Source organism: Arvicanthis niloticus, chromosome 9 (genome assembly GCF_011762505.2).
Source record: "Arvicanthis niloticus isolate mArvNil1 chromosome 9, mArvNil1.pat.X, whole genome shotgun sequence".
Classification (NCBI taxonomy): Eukaryota; Metazoa; Chordata; class Mammalia; order Rodentia; family Muridae; genus Arvicanthis; species Arvicanthis niloticus.
Window position 1 is genome coordinate 39,183,117 of NC_047666.1, and position 17,888 is coordinate 39,201,004.

Consider the following 17,888-nt stretch of genomic DNA (forward strand, 5'->3'; position numbering starts at 1 on the left):
GGCGGAGGGGAGGGGGCTCGGCGGCGGCGGCGGCGGCGGCGGCGGCGTTGAAGGCGAAGGCGGTGGCGAAGGCGGCGGCAGCGGCAGCGGCGGGCCCGGCGGGGGGCAGAGCCAAGAGGCGCGGCGGCGGAGGAGGACCGGGAGGAGGACGCGGAGCATGCGGGGGGCTGCGGGCCTGCCCGCAGTGATGCCCGGCGCGCCCAGGGCGCAGGGAGTGGCCGTCGCCTCCCGCGCGCACCGCGACTGAGATGGCGGCGGCGCGGCCGAGGCGCGTGGAGCCCCCGGGGCAGGGCCGGCCGGGTGCGGGCTGACAACCCCGCGGGCCCGGAGAGCTAGCGTGGAGCAGCGTAGGCTCGGGGCGGCCTACGGCGAGCGGAGAGGGCCGGCGGGGAGGAGCACGGCCGCGATGGCGAACGCTAGTGAGCCGGGCGGCGGCGGCAGCGGCGGCGGCGGCGGGGCCGAGGCTGCCGCGCTGGGCCTCAGGCTGGCCACGCTCAGCCTGCTGCTGTGCGTGAGCCTGGCGGGTAACGTGCTGTTCGCGCTGCTCATCGTGCGGGAGCGCAGCCTGCACCGCGCGCCGTACTACCTGCTGCTCGACCTGTGCCTGGCCGACGGGCTGCGCGCGCTCGCCTGCCTCCCGGCCGTCATGCTGGCGGCGCGGCGAGCGGCGGCCGCGGCGGGGACGCCTCCCGGCGCGCTGGGCTGCAAGCTGCTGGCCTTCCTGGCCGCGCTCTTCTGCTTCCACGCGGCCTTCCTGCTGTTGGGTGTGGGCGTCACCCGCTACCTGGCCATCGCGCACCACCGCTTCTACGCCGAGCGCCTGGCCGGCTGGCCGTGCGCCGCGATGCTGGTGTGCGCCGCCTGGGCGCTGGCTTTGGCCGCGGCCTTCCCGCCGGTGCTGGACGGCGGTGGTGCGGACGACGAGGACGCGCCGTGCGCCCTGGAGCAGCGGCCCGACGGCGCCCCGGGTGCGTTAGGCTTCCTGCTGCTCCTGGCCGCGGTGGTGGGCGCCACGCACCTCGTCTACCTCCGCCTGCTCTTCTTCATCCACGATCGCCGCAAGATGCGGCCCGCGCGCCTGGTGCCCGCCGTCAGCCACGACTGGACCTTCCACGGCCCCGGCGCCACCGGTCAGGCGGCCGCCAACTGGACGGCGGGTTTCGGCCGCGGACCCACGCCACCTGCGCTCGTGGGCATCAGGCCTGCAGGCCCGGGCCGCGGCGCCCGGCGCCTCCTGGTGCTGGAGGAGTTCAAGACGGAGAAGAGGCTGTGCAAGATGTTCTACGCCATCACGCTGCTCTTCCTGCTCCTCTGGGGGCCCTATGTGGTGGCCAGTTACCTGCGCGTCCTGGTGCGGCCCGGCGCTGTCCCGCAGGCCTACCTGACAGCCTCGGTGTGGCTGACTTTCGCGCAGGCCGGCATCAACCCCGTGGTGTGTTTCCTCTTCAACCGGGAGCTGAGGGACTGTTTCAGAGCCCAGTTTCCCTGCTGCCAGAGCCCCCAGGCCACGCAGGCCACCCTCCCCTGCGACCTGAAAGGCATTGGTTTGTGAAGCGCGCTCTGCCACCCAGGCTTCCTCTGGCTTCGATTGTGACCGCGCACCTTTCCCTTCTGTCCCGTGTCTGGTTTTTCTCCGCTGCCTTCACAAGACTCTCAAAGTGGACACGCACTTGGATTGTCTAGACCCCTGTTCTGGGGGCGGGGGAGGGGATGCCGAGGTTCAGTTCTGTCCCCCTATTTAATTATACTTTCTTCCTGACAGTAGGCCCTGCAGTCTTTTTGTACTGGTACCGACTTCTTTTCTTCCACGTGTGATTTTTTTTTTTTTAAATAAAGGCTACACTGGTTTTATTCATGCAAAGTTTCCTAGAGACCATGGCCAGTTTTCTACAGAGGCTATTTTTGACAACCTCAAGTGGCATTACCTTTGCGTTGCAGTGAAGGAGAGCGAGCTAGGGGATCTTCCGTTGGAGATGGAAGAGAGGGATGACGTTGTCTAAAGTCCCCTCAGAACTGCAGGCCACAGGGCCAGGTGAGCTGTGTGCCTTGTTTGGGGGTGTGGGGAACTTCTCCCAGCGGTGACACTGAACTTTAAGAGAAAATGCGAGTGGGTAGGAGGAGGGCAGTCTCTTTTGAGTCACATAAGGAGCAAGGTTTGGGGCCCTGTGTAAAGTTACTTTAAAAACAATGCCTCGGCAACAGCTGCTCTGTAGATCAATCTTGAATGGAAACTTTCTGTGAGACTGTGACTTTTAAACAGTAAAAAGTGTTTTGGATAGTAATGTGGAGAAAAAAAACAGTATTGCATGTGTTTGTACCGATTGTGATTTGCAGATGGGGTGGGTTCTGGAGGGCAGAAATCTACAGGTTTGTTTGGGTTAGGGGTTTGGGGGTTTCCCCCTTCAATAAAAAGTTAAAATACTTTTGTGGAAATGGCTTGTGCTTTGATAAGCCCAGTTTTACTCTGTATTATGAAGCTAATTTTCACTCTGAAGACTTGTCTGTGGTTAAAAAGATGTGGGATATAATGGTGCCTCTCCCAGGAGACAAAACATTTTCCTGCGGTGTTTGCTAAGTTAGGTGGTGCTGTTCTACTCATGGCTGTTTTAAATGATTAATAAGAACTATAATTTAAAATACTATCTCTTTGTTAGACATTGTCATTTGAAACTGAAGGACTACATTGCAAGTACTGTATAATACTTTTTGCTTAAACTGCTATGTTTTTATTAATGTAACTTGCGTTTTGAAGATTTCTATCTGTACTTCTCTTTGCATTACACAAATATACCAGTATTTTCATTCTGGAGTGGCTGTTTTGTTTTTGAGGCCAAGTCTCTTAGGTCTGTTGCTAAGTAACACACACTGTCTGTTAGTGTCCACTGTCCCATTTCAGGTGTTTGGTTTGGATATTAGCGTCTCTGAGAATTGGGAGAGCTTGTGAGTGAGGGTGGGGGTTAGTCACGGAGGCCAGAAGTTGAGCTCTGTAGCTCTTCCTTACCATGTTATTTTTTTTATTTTTATTTTTATTTATTTATTTATTTATTTATTTATTTTGGTTTTTCGAGACAGGGTTTCTCTGTGTAGTCCTGGCTGTCCTGGAGCTCACTCTGTAGACCAGGTTGGCCTCGAAATCAGAAATCCACCTGCCTCTGCCTCCCAAGTGCTGGGATTAAAGGCGTGCGCCACCACCGCCCAGCTACCATGTTATTTTTTAAGACAGGGTCTCAGTCAGCCAGAAGCTTGCCAGTTGGCTGGAGTAGGGGGCTAGTCAGCCCAAGGACCTTCCTAAGCATGGGAAATTGCAGGCGCCTCCAGATTTTTACTTTTTCTGTGAGTGCCAGGGATCTGAGCTTAGCCTCTGGTGCTTTGAAGCAAGCAGGTTATCACTGAGCCATCTCCCCAGCTCCAGCATTTCAAGTTTGAAGTACAAGATAAAAATGGCCAAATCTTTCTCTTTAAATGAAAGAAACAATGAACACACATACCATTTTAAACGGTTTTAAAAAACCAAAAGCAATGGGCTAGAGATGTAGCCCAGGAGGAGAACATTTGCCTAGAACCTGAGAGGCCTTGGGTTTGATTCCTAGAGTCACAAGGGGGGAAAAAAAAAACCCCTCTGATTTAAAAGAAAAAAATCAATTTGACAAACTATTCATAATGGATGTAGTAAATATATGGTTTATTTTGAGCATAACATTAACTATTAAACATTATGTCCAAGAGAGATGAACAATAGGGCGTGTGGCCAATCTGTCTCCACTAAATAGCATTATTTTGTTCTGCTTGTGAAAGCTGAAGATACCAGTCCATTTGGAAGGCTCCTGTTCTCCCTGTGACCTCAGTTCAGGTAGAGTTCCACCCCTGGGTTTTCAAGGGCCATTCATCAGAAATCTTAAGTGAAGTCAAAGGCAGAGGGGGCAGGGGAAATTAATCCTCCTCTCTCACACACCTGTCCAAGTGACTCAAGTGCAAGTCACAGAGGTCCCCAAGGACATGATTTATTCAGAATATTTAGCACCCGGCCTGCCACAGGAACCCACCCATCCCAGGACATCCCTGAACTATCTCAGCCTTGGGCAGCAGCTAAAAGACTATATCAGAGACATCTCACTTGTTGATGCTGGGACTCCTGAGTTCCTGGGGTATTTTCAGAGGGATTAGATGGCTGGGCTTACACAGCCTAGTGGTTCCTATTGGGATGTGCTGAGTCGGGATCCCTTCTCCACTGAGAAGTCACCTACATCCCTCATTTGGCTCAAGACATGATGTGGTTTCAACATACTGGATGCAAACTTGCTTATAGAGGAAGGCATAGTTTCCACTGAGGATGCAAGTCAGAGCAGCAAGCATCAAGGACTGTGCAGCTGTGTCCCGGATGCTCAGCTCATTGTAGCAGAGCAGGTACAGTGCGCTCAAAGAAGACAGGAACTGAGTAAGATGGCTCATTTGCTAACCTGGAACGTTAATTCAGCACACCCCCCTCCCCAGGGTGAGATGAACGAGTTGTCCCCATGCTCAAAGCAATAGGAAAAAAAAAAAAAGCTATGCATAGAAATCTCTATTTGCATGTGCTGGCGTTGATTTATTGACTTTAAAATAAGCAGTTTCTGGTCTTTGTTACCTTCTGTTTAGTAGCTTTGCCCCAAGAGCAGTGCTGTGTAAATTGAAACCCGACTTTCCCTTTTAAAAATGGGAGCACGTAACAAATCGGCAGCCACAATGACAGGCTTTGGATCCACCTTGCAGTCTTACCAGAACCTGTCGGCTTTGTCAAATTCGTTTCCGTTCATTCTATGTGCAGGTTCATGTGTGAGTGCATGTTTGTGTGGCACACACAAGTCCATGCCATGGTGTACAAGTGGAAGACAGAGGGTAGCCTGAAGAAGTTGGTTTTCTCCACCATGTGAGATCAAATAGCTTATCAGGCTTGGTGAGCAGCAAGCCGCTCCATTTCACTAGCTCACACACGTCTTCCCCTTTCTTTTTTTATTGTCTCTCTCCCCCACCTCCCCCTTTTCTTTTCTTTCTTTCTTTTTTTTTTTTTTTTTTTTTTTTTTTTTTTTTTTTTTTTTTTTTTTTTTTTTTTGGCGGGAGAGGTGGTGGTTTGAGTCAGGGTTTCTGTGTGTGGCCCTGGAACTCTTTTGGACGCCAAGCTGTCTTTGAACTCGGAGATCTGCCTGCCTCTGTCTCCTGAAGGCTGGGATTAATGGCTTGTGTCACCACCACCCGGATCTTCAGATCCTTTTAAAGAAATACATTATTTCATCCCATTCTTTGGTTGGGCAACGGCTCCCCATCTTTCAGATGCCCTGCCCTTTAGGAGAGGCAAGATTCTAGGTCTCATTTGGGGCTTATTGTTTGCTTGGTTTTGGTGGTGGTGGTAGTGGTTTTAATTTCTTCAGCTGAAATAGCAAAAGAGATGTTTGGCCCTGGAAAGAACCAGTCCCCAAGTGCCACAGGTCTGGAGCATCAGATCAACAAGGACTGTCTGTGTTATAAGCCAAGGCGTTCTCTCAGAGGCGATCTTCCTGATCAGATACTGACAGTCTCAATCCATTCAGACAATTACGGGTGTGGCGTGCAGTCCACCATCTCTACCATGGCAGTCTCTGGCAATCCTTTTTCTCTGCTCCTGAAGCCTCCATAGGGTAGGTGCACAAGCCAACTTCCTTGTTCCTCTGCATCTTTGTGTCTGCCTCTATGTCATTCTCATGGCCCTCAAGTTCCAAGGAAGATGGGACCAAGGCAGAGAGCTCAGTTTAACTTTCAAGTGGGACACAGAGTTGGTGAGATGTACCACGTATCTTCCCAAGAGCCCTCAGGACTGCCTGGACATCGTCTTTGTTGTCCTAGGAGGGCATTCATGGGCCCTGCTGTTTGGCTCACCTCTGGGTCTCCTTGTATGTCCACATTGTCTTCTTGAATTGCCTGTGAGCATACCCTCCATGCTCCCCACACCTCCCTAACTTATATCTAGCAGGTCAGTGTCTAAAGTGCCACTAGCACAAGGAGACTGTACAAACAACAGTGTCCCCAGAACCTGGACACTGGTTCTGTGTTGCACCCAAACTGAAGACTTAAAAAAAAAAAACTCTCCTTGGCCAGCTACAATGTCCTACACTCTGATCCCTCCAGGAAGGCCATGTGCATCAGCTCATGGGACACCTGGTATCTCCTGTTCCCTCTCCGGGTCTCTCCTCTGCCCCTCTCTTGTCCTCCAGGTCATTGGCAGTGTCACATACATTATGATTTGTTCTTATATCCAAAATTCTTACTGCCCCGATGCTTCTGAACTTCATTTAATCTTTCAGACCCAAAGAGTGGTTAGACACAAAGGGTCAATGCCTGCCCTCCACACAGTGATGGGCTTTATCCCAGTGCACGCTGTGGGAGAGATCAAGGTATCACTGTAGTCATGAGATTTATTGCTTGGGGCAGTCCAGTACTGACTTACTGTCTCTGGTGCCTTAAACTGTCAGAACGCTGAGGTAGCTGGCTCAAAATATTCTGTCAAGTATCTGGGAGATACTTCACCCCTGTGGGGAGCCAAGACCACTGACCTTCAGGGCCCTCTCTGTGGGGGTTAAGGGAGATAATGGGGAGCCATTCTCACCCACCGTCAGCTGGTCCTGTATCAGCGCACTTGCTGTACCTCTAAGCTACTCCAGGAGGAAAGAAAAGTAAAAACAAGATTTAGCTGAATTCAAGAGATTCTTTCTCCTTCTCCTCCACTTTGGGCAAAACGTTCAAGGTTGAACCCAGCTGGTAGAAAGTCCTACTCCCCACTTTTACTCACTTCGTTCCCTTTGGGGTGCTCTTGGGTGACGATGTGATGCTTGGAGCCACAGCAGCCTAGCTGCCTTAAGACCTCGAGGATAGGCACTGTGATTGCGGTGAAAGCCACAGATAGGATGCACAGGTACCTACCTGCCTTACCGCTCCTTGAACTCTGCCTTCTCAACCTCCCTAATGCCACAAACTTTTAACACCTCATGCCATGGTGACCCCTGACCATAAAAATTATTTTCTTGCTACTTTGTAACTGTAATTTTGTTACTGTCCTGAATCCTAGTGTGAATATCAGATGTGCAGAATATTTGATATGCGATCTCCTGAAGGATTTGTGACCCACAGGTTGGGAATGGCTGCTCTAGACTCTTAACTTTGAAGTTAAAAAACAACCTTGGTTGGAATCATTGCAAGGATCCCTAGAGTTCACTGTCCAGCAAGGGTAACCCCAGGGTACTAGGAGATCCTGCCTCAAAACAAACAAAGGAAATGGGTAGAACACTTGCTGAGCAAGTCAGAAGAAGAGAAGAGCAGAGTCCAGATCTATTCAAATACACCATGCAAGTAGTACAGGGCAGGCATGGTGGCCAGACAGTAATCCCAGAACACAAAAGGTAGAGACAGGATCCTGCGGCAAGCTGGCTGCCTAAACTAGCTCAAATGCTGAACTCTAGGTTCAAGTGAAAGGCCCTAACTCAATGTATATGGTGGAGAGCAACTGAGGAACTCATCTGACATCCAAGTCGGGCCTCTGCACATGCGTACCCATGCACACCCACACACATACAAACGCGCATACACACAGATGGATACCACACAGTAAAATTTAAAAAATTAAGTAGGTGGTGTCTGAGACTCAACACCATAGGTTGTCCTCTGAGCTCCACATGCATCCTCACACATAGGCACACTTGGACATCCAGTACCGGTGCGCACATGTGCGTGCACACATACACACACACACACACACACACACACACAAAGATGGATTGTCACACTTTCTACCTATCAGATTGTCCTATCTGCTATCTTCACACCAGAAAAATAGAGTGTTTTTTTAGTTTGCTTGGTTTTTTGTTTTGCTTTGTTTATTTATTTATTTATTTACTTATTTATATTTATTTATTTATTTTTGACATGGTCTCAAGATGTAGCCTTGGCTGGCCTGGAACTCACTATGTTGATCAAAATGGCCTTGAACTTACAGACATCTGCCTCTGCCCCTCAACTATTGTTATTAAAGGCATGCACCACTACACCTAACTTGAAATAGACTTCTTATTTTTTATTATTACAAGATAGGTTCTATATTTTATATTGTAAACTTTTTGACCAATGGATGTGTGAATTCTAAAGGTTATTCTTATGGTTTGGATGTGAAATGTCCTGTCCCACTCTCCCCTTTGCTCAGGCTCATGTGTTTGAATATTTCGCCCCTCAGCTAGCAGATCTATTTTGGGAGGCTGTGAAACCATTGGAAAATAGGACCTGGCTGATGTAGGTCACAGGGGCACACCTTGGGGGTCACAGCTATTATTATTATTATTATTATTATTATTATGTTATTTCCTGTCCTTTGCCTTCTGATCACTCTTTGTGAAAGGCTGCAGTTATGATACCCACCATCACAAACTCCACCCACTTTCCAGCCACCATGCCTTGGTGAATTATAGTCACCTGGCATCCACAGGGCCTCCATCATCTACCATGGTGACTTATATTCCCTGAACTATGAGCCAGAATAAATCCTTCTTCCCTGAAGTTGCTCCTGTCGGGTATCTTCACAGAGAATAGGAAAGTAAGGTCCACAGTCATATATCTAATTACAGGAATCTGGGAAATGACATATAAATCCACCCAACCAACACATACGGAAAACCAGCAAGAAGCCAGTCCTGTGTTGGCCAGTGCTGGACACAGAGGCCAGTGAGGTGCAGTTTTCTTGGTTACTAGTTAATTAACTGGGGAAACTTGGCAAAAGGCACTCAGAGTCATAAAGCAAGGCAGAACCAGAGAGATGCCAAGAGGGGTCCACATATTAGGTTGGGATAGCACAGAGGCCAAACTTCATTCCAGCTTGTCTGGAAAGGCTGACTAGCATCCAGCTCTGGTTTCCCAGTTGATGAGAAAGGGCGGGACTAGAGCAATGAAACCAAAATGTCCTGGGCTCTACCCTCCTCTCCTCCCGGGCTACACATCTCCCTCTGTCTCCCTCAGCTCTCCCTTCACCCTGGAATCCATTTAAAAAATTTATTTCTCTCAGTAAAATAAAATCACAGAACTCTCCCTTCAAATTTTTCTGTCTCTGTTCTATCCAAAGGCTCCAGTGCCAGGAAGGAACGGGGTCATTTTCATGGGAGAAATTTGTTATGTAACATGCCAATGCCAGGAGAGCCAGCAGAGACGCTTCTGGTGGGTTCTGTCCAAACTTTGCAGAAAGCAAACATGTTTCCCTCAAAAGGACCACAGAACCCCTCCTGAAACATGAAGGGGGAACAGGCTTACACCACAGAAAAAGGTATTTTGTGGGTTTTGTTTTAAGAAAGAACAGGTCTAATCAAGAGAAGGCTTAGGAGCTACCCAACCAACCCTGGATCCTGGGAAATAAATAGCCTGAGATTTACATCTGGAAGGTGGAAGTCTTGAAGTCAGTTTGAATTATACCAAGAAACTGAAAACACATTTCAGAGGCATAAATACAGTCATCTCATTTCCTGATACCATTACAGAGACAGGTAAATAGAAGCTATTACTTCCCGGTTTCTGGGAAGAATCATTTAGTCATTTACAAATTAAGTTTTAAGTGGCCAGCCTACAACAGGTGGGGAGAATATAAACTGTTAGAAAGCTATATATTTGAACATTTCTTGAGTAATAACTATATTACCTGTAGAATGCTGATCTGTATAGCCCTGTGGGAGGGACGTCTTCATTTTCTGCCAGGAAATGGACTGTGAGAAGCACACGTGGTTTCTGGCTGGGAACCTGGAAAGAACAGATACACACGTCAGTTTCAAGGGGCTTTGGAAATCATTTGCACTTCAATGGCAGTTTACTGGTTAGTGTCTCTCAGTTTATAATAATTACGTAGTATGGGCTGGGGAGGTGGCTCATTGGGTACAGTGCTTGACGTGTTAGCATGGGTCTGACCCCCCAGCACCCAGGTAAAAAGCTAAGGACAGCCGTGCAGACCTGTAATCCCATGGTATAGAGGCCACAGAAAGCAGTCTGGCTAGCCAGTCTAGATGAATGGGTGAGCTCCAGGTTACTGAGAGACCCTGTCTCAAAAAATAAAGTGAAGGGTGATTGAGGAAGACACTGTGGCCTCTATCTGCACACATACATCTGCATACATACGTATACTACACCATACACACACACACACACACACACACACACACACACACACACAGAGACAGACAGACAGACAGACAGACAGAGACAGAGAGCGAGGGAAAGCAAATTGAAGGGAGAGGAGAAAGGAAAATCTATAGCAGAACTTGGGGTTTACCTCAGTGGTACAGGGCTTGTGTGGTAAGCATGGGGCTTAGGTTCCATCCCCAGACCTGGGGGTAAAAATTTAATTTGAAATGCACAAGATGGTGAGATTCCCCCCTCATTTAACATTCCATGCTCCCCGATTTTTTCCACAATAGTCTCCGACTATTGTGTAAGCGTGGCCATGAGCTGGGCAGAGAGGAAAAGGATTCCCACTGCAGGCTCACACTGGGTGAAGTGGCATGGAGAGTGTAATTGGGCCATGTGTAATTCTTTAAGCTCACAGTCAAGATCGGTTTCATTTGCATATCTATCTTGAGGAATTATGGGATACCCAGAGCTATTTCTAGAATGCTATTTGCATAATTGTTCTAATCTTTTATGAATACGGCGACATGTGTGGTCTGACAAAGGATTTTTGAAAGGAAATTTGTTAAGTTGCTTTATAAGGTTTGTAAAGATATTAGGATTAAATAGTGGTAGGTGTATATTTAATAACCTGTTTCTATTGAAGGAACACAATTGCATAGAGCCATTAGTCTGCTGCCAGGGGTTTGTTAGCTTTGCTATTGTTGTTCACCGAAAGTTTACCATTTAACGTTGATTGCTTCTTCAATCCCCCACCCCACCAACAACACTTTTTAGAAAGAATTACATTCACTTCAACACCATGAGAAAATTTACAGTTGTTTTGTGACTCTCAGACACCCCCCCCCACACACACACACATATTTCTTAGTCTGTGGGCATTTGACATGTTTCTAGCTTTCGACACTAGCTGCAAGACAGACAGACTCACAGTCTTTGTGGTCCTTTCCATCCCAGCGTGTTCATGATCAAACTACCTGAGTTTCACCGTTTCTAAAGAGTTCCTTGCTCTATTTAGCAATTTCTTCTTGCGGGACCAACAGGTTTGTGAGGAAAAACGCAGGCAAGTCTAGCCCTCTACAGTTTTCACAGTCTCAGACTACAGGAGGCAGAGCTCCTTTCTGACCTGTGAACACTGTGACTCTACAGCCATGTCCTCTCCTCCATTCTGGTTCCATCCCCAAGCTAGCCAACCCCGTGGTGGAGGTTTGGTCTCTTGCTATGTACTGTAATGCTAAATTCTGAACTTTAAGTGAATTCTCACACTGGCAAGCTTTTGTTGTGCAAACCTTGTTCCTTTTTGTTTGTTTGTTTGTTTGTTTGTTTTGTTTTGTTTTTGTTTGTTTTCCGAGACAGGGTTTCTCTGTATAGCCTTGGCTGACCTGGAACTCACTCTGTAGACCAGGCTGTCCTCAAACTCAGAAATCCGCCTGCCTCTGCCTCCCAAGTGCTGGGATTAAAGGCATGCGGCACCACCGCCCGGCCTTGTTCCTTAACTTAAAACTATTGGTTAAATAAAATTGGCTACACCCGATTACTGAGGGATTAGAGATTGGTAGGTTTTGAGTAACCTGGTTGGGGATGGAGAAACTAAAAAGGAGAAGAGAGGCCACGAGGAGAGAAAGGAGATGGACGGTGAGCACAGGACCAGGAGAAACAGCATATACTTAGGTGTACTGCTGGGGAGGTAACCAGGCCAGCGGTTAGAAAAGTAGATTAGGGGTTACCCCTTTAATTGTCAAAGCCAAATAAAATAACCGTAGTCTGAGTCTCATTTATTTATAAAAGAGTCGGAGATAAGCTTACATTGGTTCAGTCTCACTTTTACCTCTTGGCCATGTTAAAGGCTAAGACCTCCTGTCCTTATTGCCAGTGTGTGCCTGTTTGGTTATCATCCGGTACCCACATAAAATCTGGGTACATCCCTTTGGGGTTTGGCCTGTCATTAGTCTCAACACTCAAACCAATGTGAGGTCAGTGTGGGGTTGACCCCACTTTCCGAAGGACAACCACTACAAAATGAGCATCTTTGTTTTTAAATTTTGCTTTTGAGACTAGGTAGAGCCTGGTCTACAAGTGCTATCTAAGTAGCCTCAAACTCACTATGTAACAGGAAGACCTTGAATTCCTGATTTTCCAGCCTCTAGCTCCTGAGTGCTGGGATTACAGTTATGTAACACTATACCTGGCCACTAGTGTTTTATTTGTAATAACTTATTTATTTTTATTTTATGTGTATTGTTACTTTGTCTGTAGGCATGTCTGTGTACCACATGTACATCTGGTAACCATGTCCTCTGGAAGCCGAAGTCCTCTCGAGAGTGCTGTGACATTCTGTATATGCTTGGCCCAGGGAGTGGCACTATTAGGAGGCCTTGTTGGAGTAGGTGTGTCACTGTGGGTGTGGGCTTAAGACCCTCACCCTAGCTGCCTGGAAATCAATATTACACTAGCAACCTTCAGATGAAGATGTAGAACTCTCAGCTCTGCCTGCACCATGCCTGCTTGGATGCTGCCCTTACTCCTGCCTTGATGATAATAGACTGAACCTCTGAACCTGTAAGCCAGCCCCAATTAAATGTTGTCCTTTATAAGACTTGCCCTGGTCATGGTGTCTGTTCACAGCAGTAAAACCCTAACTAAGCCAAGTGCTCTTAACCACTGAGCCATATCCCCAGCACCCTACCATCATTTTAAAAGGTAACACACTGAAGTTTAAAATGTAACAAAATGATAACCAGTTAGAAATACTCAGCTTGCAGGGCAGTGGTGGCACACGCCTTTAATCCCAGCACTTGGGAAGCAGAGGCAGGCAGATTTCTGAGTTCCAGGCCAGCCTGGTCTACAGAGTGAGTTCAAGGAGAGCCAGGGCTTCACAGAGAAACCCTGTCTTGAAAAACAAAAACAAACAAAACAACAACAACAAAAAGAAATACTCAGCTTAATGATTAGAAAAGAGATTATAGAGATGTCTACCAAGATGACTCCAAATAAGGGCCACTTGAGTGCTTCTCCCTGCGTTGAGGGTGTGTGCTTCAGGAGGCCCCAGGGATTCTGGCCGTTAAGTCAACCAGCTTTTCCAGGTCCTTCACTGCCTGGGCCTTATGCCAAACGTACTCATCTCTCTCTGTTGGAGAGGAAGCTCAATTTTCTTTTAGTAAAGTGAGGGAGATCACATCTGCTCCCTTCCGCTGCTCTGAATTTAAGTCACACAGTCACACTTGGACAGCCAGTGAACAGTCTCTGAATAGGGGAGCAATGAGCCATAGGGGACGGCTATAATCTATAGGTCTCTTCTTCTAGCCATAGGTTTTTTTCAGCTCTTAGTGAAATGAAAGAAAAAAAAATGATAGGCAATATTAACATTTGCCATACAAAGGACTAACAATTTATTTCTATATCCCCATAAAAACATAGCAAATAATACTTGCTATGCATCTCATGTTTGAGGAGCACCTTTTGGCTGTATTGCACCTTGGTAGACGGCATGACAATGAGAGAGAATAATCACAGGGTAACACAGGAAGCTGGAGAGGGGAGTCATTTTCCCACGGCTGTGACAAAACACCATGAACAGGCAAGTTTGGAAAGAGGGGTTTATTTTGGTTTAAATTTTCATATCACTGTTAATTGTCAAAGGAAGTCAGGACAGAAACTCAAACAGGGAAGACACCTGGAGGCAGGAGCTGATGCAGGGGCCATGGAGGGGTGTTGCTTCCTGGCTTGCTCTTCATGTCTTGCTCCGCCTGCTTTCTTATGAAACCCAGGACCACCAGCCCAAGGATGATACCTTCTACAGTGGGCTGGGCCCTTGCACATCAATCACTAAGAAAATGCTTACAGCCAGATCTTGTAGAGGCAGTTTCTCAACTGGGTTCCTTCCTTTGAGATGACACGAAACTGACCAGTGAAACCCCTTTGACATCACTTATCAGATTTTTCATGATGGTTATCAGGGATTGAACTCAGGCTGTTAGGCTTGTGTTGTAAGAGTGGCTAAGTGCCTTTGTCTGTGAGCCACCTCATCAACCCCTGCTCTTAAGAAAATCCGTATTTGCTGGACGATGGTGGTCAGCACCTTTAATAGCAGCCCTTGGGAGCCAGAGGCAGATAGATCTCTGAGTTTGAGGCCAGCCTGGACTACACAGAGAAACCTTGTCTTGAAAAAACAAACAAACAAAAGGAATGGGTATGTTTAAAATTTCCATAATAAAAAGTTTTGTTGATTGAGTTGTATGTTTTAAATGAGCCAAATGCACTCATGCCAACACTAATCTTGTCCACAGAGGAATTCAATCCGGGAAACTTCTCAATAGTCACTCAAACCTAACTTAATAAAACAGTTTTCCACAAATTTACTTGAATTTCTTCAATGGGAACACCCCCCCCCAACACACACAAATTACTTGTATTTTAATCAAAAAGATAAACATAGGAATTTAAACAACTGTGGAAACTGATTAGCAGTCCAGCCTAGAGGCTAAATCACTTTTTAGTGATGAGTGTCACTGGGCCCCTTGCTTCCGCACTGATCCACAAGTGACGAGATGAGAGCGTCTAACTATGCCACACTGCCTTTTTACTGCTTTGAATGTATTGTTTCCTTTGTAATTTCCTTTTGTGTGTGTGTGTGTGTGTGTGTGTGTGTGTGTGATTATGTTCACATGTATGTGCATTTGAGTGTGCAGGTCAGAGGTGGACCTCTGGTGTATACCTCAATTTTTCTCCACCTTAGTTCTTGAGACAGGATCTCTCACTGATCCTAAAGATCACCAAAGCCCTCAAGGATGACTGGTTTGCAAACCCCAGGACTCCTGTCTTCTCTGTGCCAGCTCTGGGATTGTTGGCATTTGCTGTTATTTTCTGCTTTTTATGTGATTTCTGGAGATTATACTCGGGTCGTTATGTTTGCACAAGTACTTGACCAACTGAGCTGTCTCCACAGTCTGCAAAGGGTTAACTTTTATGATTGTTTTACCTTTTGAGAAGGAAGTAAAATATTTAGTTAAAAAATATATATCAAGTAGGTCCTTTCCAATCCCAGGTGCTGCGGGTTACAATGCAGACACGGCCAAGTCCAAGAACCACACCGCACACAACCAGTCCCGAAAACGGCATCAAGAAATCCAGGTCACAAAGATACGAATCTCTTACAGGGGTTGACCCCAAGTTCCTGAGGAACATGCCATTTGCCAAGACGCACAACAAGAAAGGCCTGAAGAAGATGCAGGCCAACAATGCAAAGGCAATGAGTGCATGCGCAGAGGCCATCAAGGCCCTTGTGAAGCCTCAGGTTATCAAGCCCAAGATGCCAAAGGGCCCCAGCCACAAACTCAGCCGCCTGGCTTTCATCGCTCACCCCAAGCTTGAGAAGCGGATTTGAAGCTACATGGCCAAGGGTCGTAGGCTCTGCCAATCAAAGCCCAAGGTTCAAACCAAGGCAGAGGCCGCAGCTCCAGCTAAGGCCCAGCCTTCAGCTCCAGCTCAGGCTCCCAAAGGTGCCCAGGCCCCTGTGAAGGCCCCATAGAAAAGGCTCCTGCCAGTGTGAAGACAGACAGACTGCTGTGACACACCTACCCACACACTATTTGCAGATGACCAGTGTCCTATGCTGTTTTTACAAATAAACTTGAGGCAAGAAAAAAAAATATCAAGTAGACTCAAAAGAGCTTTAGTCTAAAGCACAGGTTCTCATCTCACCTGCTTCCTCCAGAAGAAGCATGACAATGTCTAATGACACTGACAGTTGTCAGAGCCAAAGCCGGATACTGGAATTCGACTACAGGGTGCGACACTGCCCACCACAAAGTAAGCAGAATTGAGGGGCCATGAACCCCAGGAACTCATGGGGACAATGGTGCCTGGGAATATACATGGGTGGTAACTCTGGGGAGCAGGCCACTGCACAGCTGCAAGCATGAGGGTCCCGGACATCACAAGAAAGTCCCCACCCAGGAGGGCACAAGGACAGGTACTCAAAATTGCACGTGCAATCTGAGCATTTTGTCACCACCATGTCTGTCCATGTTGCGGACTTTCCACTTTCTTGCTCAGAGTCTTTGGTGACTAATGTACATTTTGATGAGAAGATGACCAGTGGAATAGAAGTTCTGGGAATCAAGGGCAAGAACCAGCTGGTGTGTGTGTGTGTGTGTGTGTGTGTGTGTGTGTGGGTGTGTGTGTGTGTGTGTATGTGTGTGACACTGAGTCACCTGAAATGTCCCCCTGGGTAGTCTATAGTCAAGAGAGAACTGAGCTACAGGAGAGCCACAGACCAACTGGGTAAAACCTTCCCTCCCACCCTCTGCATCCCCCCCCCCCCCAACTGCCTGCCTCACTTGCCTTGGGGTGGGGTGGTGCTTTTCAGATTGTTCAAAAGAACTACAACAACTGCAACCACCACTGAATTCTCCAGGGCATCCCTCCTCTGTGTGTTTCCTTCTAGAATGAGAGAGGAGAGAGAGAGAGAGAGAGAGAGAGAGAGAGAGAGAGAGAGAGAGATCAGAGTGAATTATTCCAAGGACCAAAAGAACTTCCCAAGATATTTAGCTCCTTTCTTCTAATTTAACTAGAAATTTGTCTTGTTGCCCATTATCACAGTTAGCAGTGGCCTGTCCAGAGATGTACCATGCTTTACTCTTCTTTTTCAGTGGCTTTCAACTATAGGCAGACCTTAAAGGGGAAAAAGGCATCACAAATGCCTAGGCTTTATCCCAGACAAACAAATTAATATCTGGAGGATAGTAGATACTGGGAAAACTGGTAACAGAACCCCCAAAATAGCACATCAGCTGAGCTCGGTTGCACAACTCTAATCCTGGCACTTGAGAGGCTGAGGCAGGAGCATGATGGTTCGTAGCCTGGGACACATGTTAAGATCCTGCCTACCTCTAACACACAGAGTTACATATCAATATCACCCCTAGCACTGGGGAATGTGTGTACTGAAAACAGCCATGTGTTCGGTGGAAGTAAAGCTCTATTGGCAGGGCTGGAGAGATGGCTCAGCGGTTAAGAGCACTGTCTACTCTTCCAGAGGTCCTAAGTTCAATTCCCAGCAACCACATGGTGGCTCATAACCACCTATGATAGGATCTGATGCCCTCTCTTGGCATGCAGCTCTACATGCAGATAGAACACTAATATACACACAATAATTTTTTTTAAAGGATCCATTGATAAAAGACTGTCATTCTTAGGATGTCTTTAGAAATGCTAGCAGAGAAATCTGTTGTATGAAATGGTGGCTACAGTTAGTGCTGCTTCCTCCACATAGATGTTCAATGTTTTCACAGTAAAGAATAAATCTGTGAGGTGGGATGCTAATTAGTGTGGGCTAGCCATTTTACAGTATACATATAACTCAAACTAGTATGAATGCCACAGACAGACATTTGCCAATTAACTGGTTTTGTTTCTGCAATAGTGGAAGATGTACAGATGTTAAACACACACACACACACACACACAAAAATAGAATAGGGGGAAAGACCACAGAAGTAGTGAAATATCAGTTACAAGGATATTATCTGAAATGTATGACAGTGTGAAGTCTTGATCTTGAGGTTAAAAATAGCAACATGCCTTTCATCCTCTGGAAAGCTAAACCAGGAAAAGAACAGGATGAGATTTCTGATATGAGAACCAGAGGAGCGTGGGATTTCTACCTGGACTGACTGACTTTGCACAGCTTTGGCAAGAGCCACATTGGAATGACAAGGAGTGCCAGA

General features: G+C 47.3%; 1 protein-coding gene and 1 pseudogene across 1 annotated transcript; both read left to right on the top strand.

Annotated features, from left to right (window-relative positions):
• The first annotated feature begins 94 nt into the window (after nt 1-94).
• Gpr27 (G protein-coupled receptor 27) lies at nt 95-2,809 on the top strand. The gene has a single exon (XM_034511850.2). It carries the CDS (start codon nt 407-409, stop codon nt 1,550-1,552), a length of 1,146 nt encoding a protein of 381 aa, XP_034367741.1. The 5' UTR covers nt 95-406; the 3' UTR covers nt 1,553-2,809.
• Nucleotides 1,987-15,685, top strand: LOC117715718 (large ribosomal subunit protein eL29 pseudogene; annotated as a pseudogene).
• Nucleotides 15,686-17,888: the final 2,203 nt, after the last annotated feature.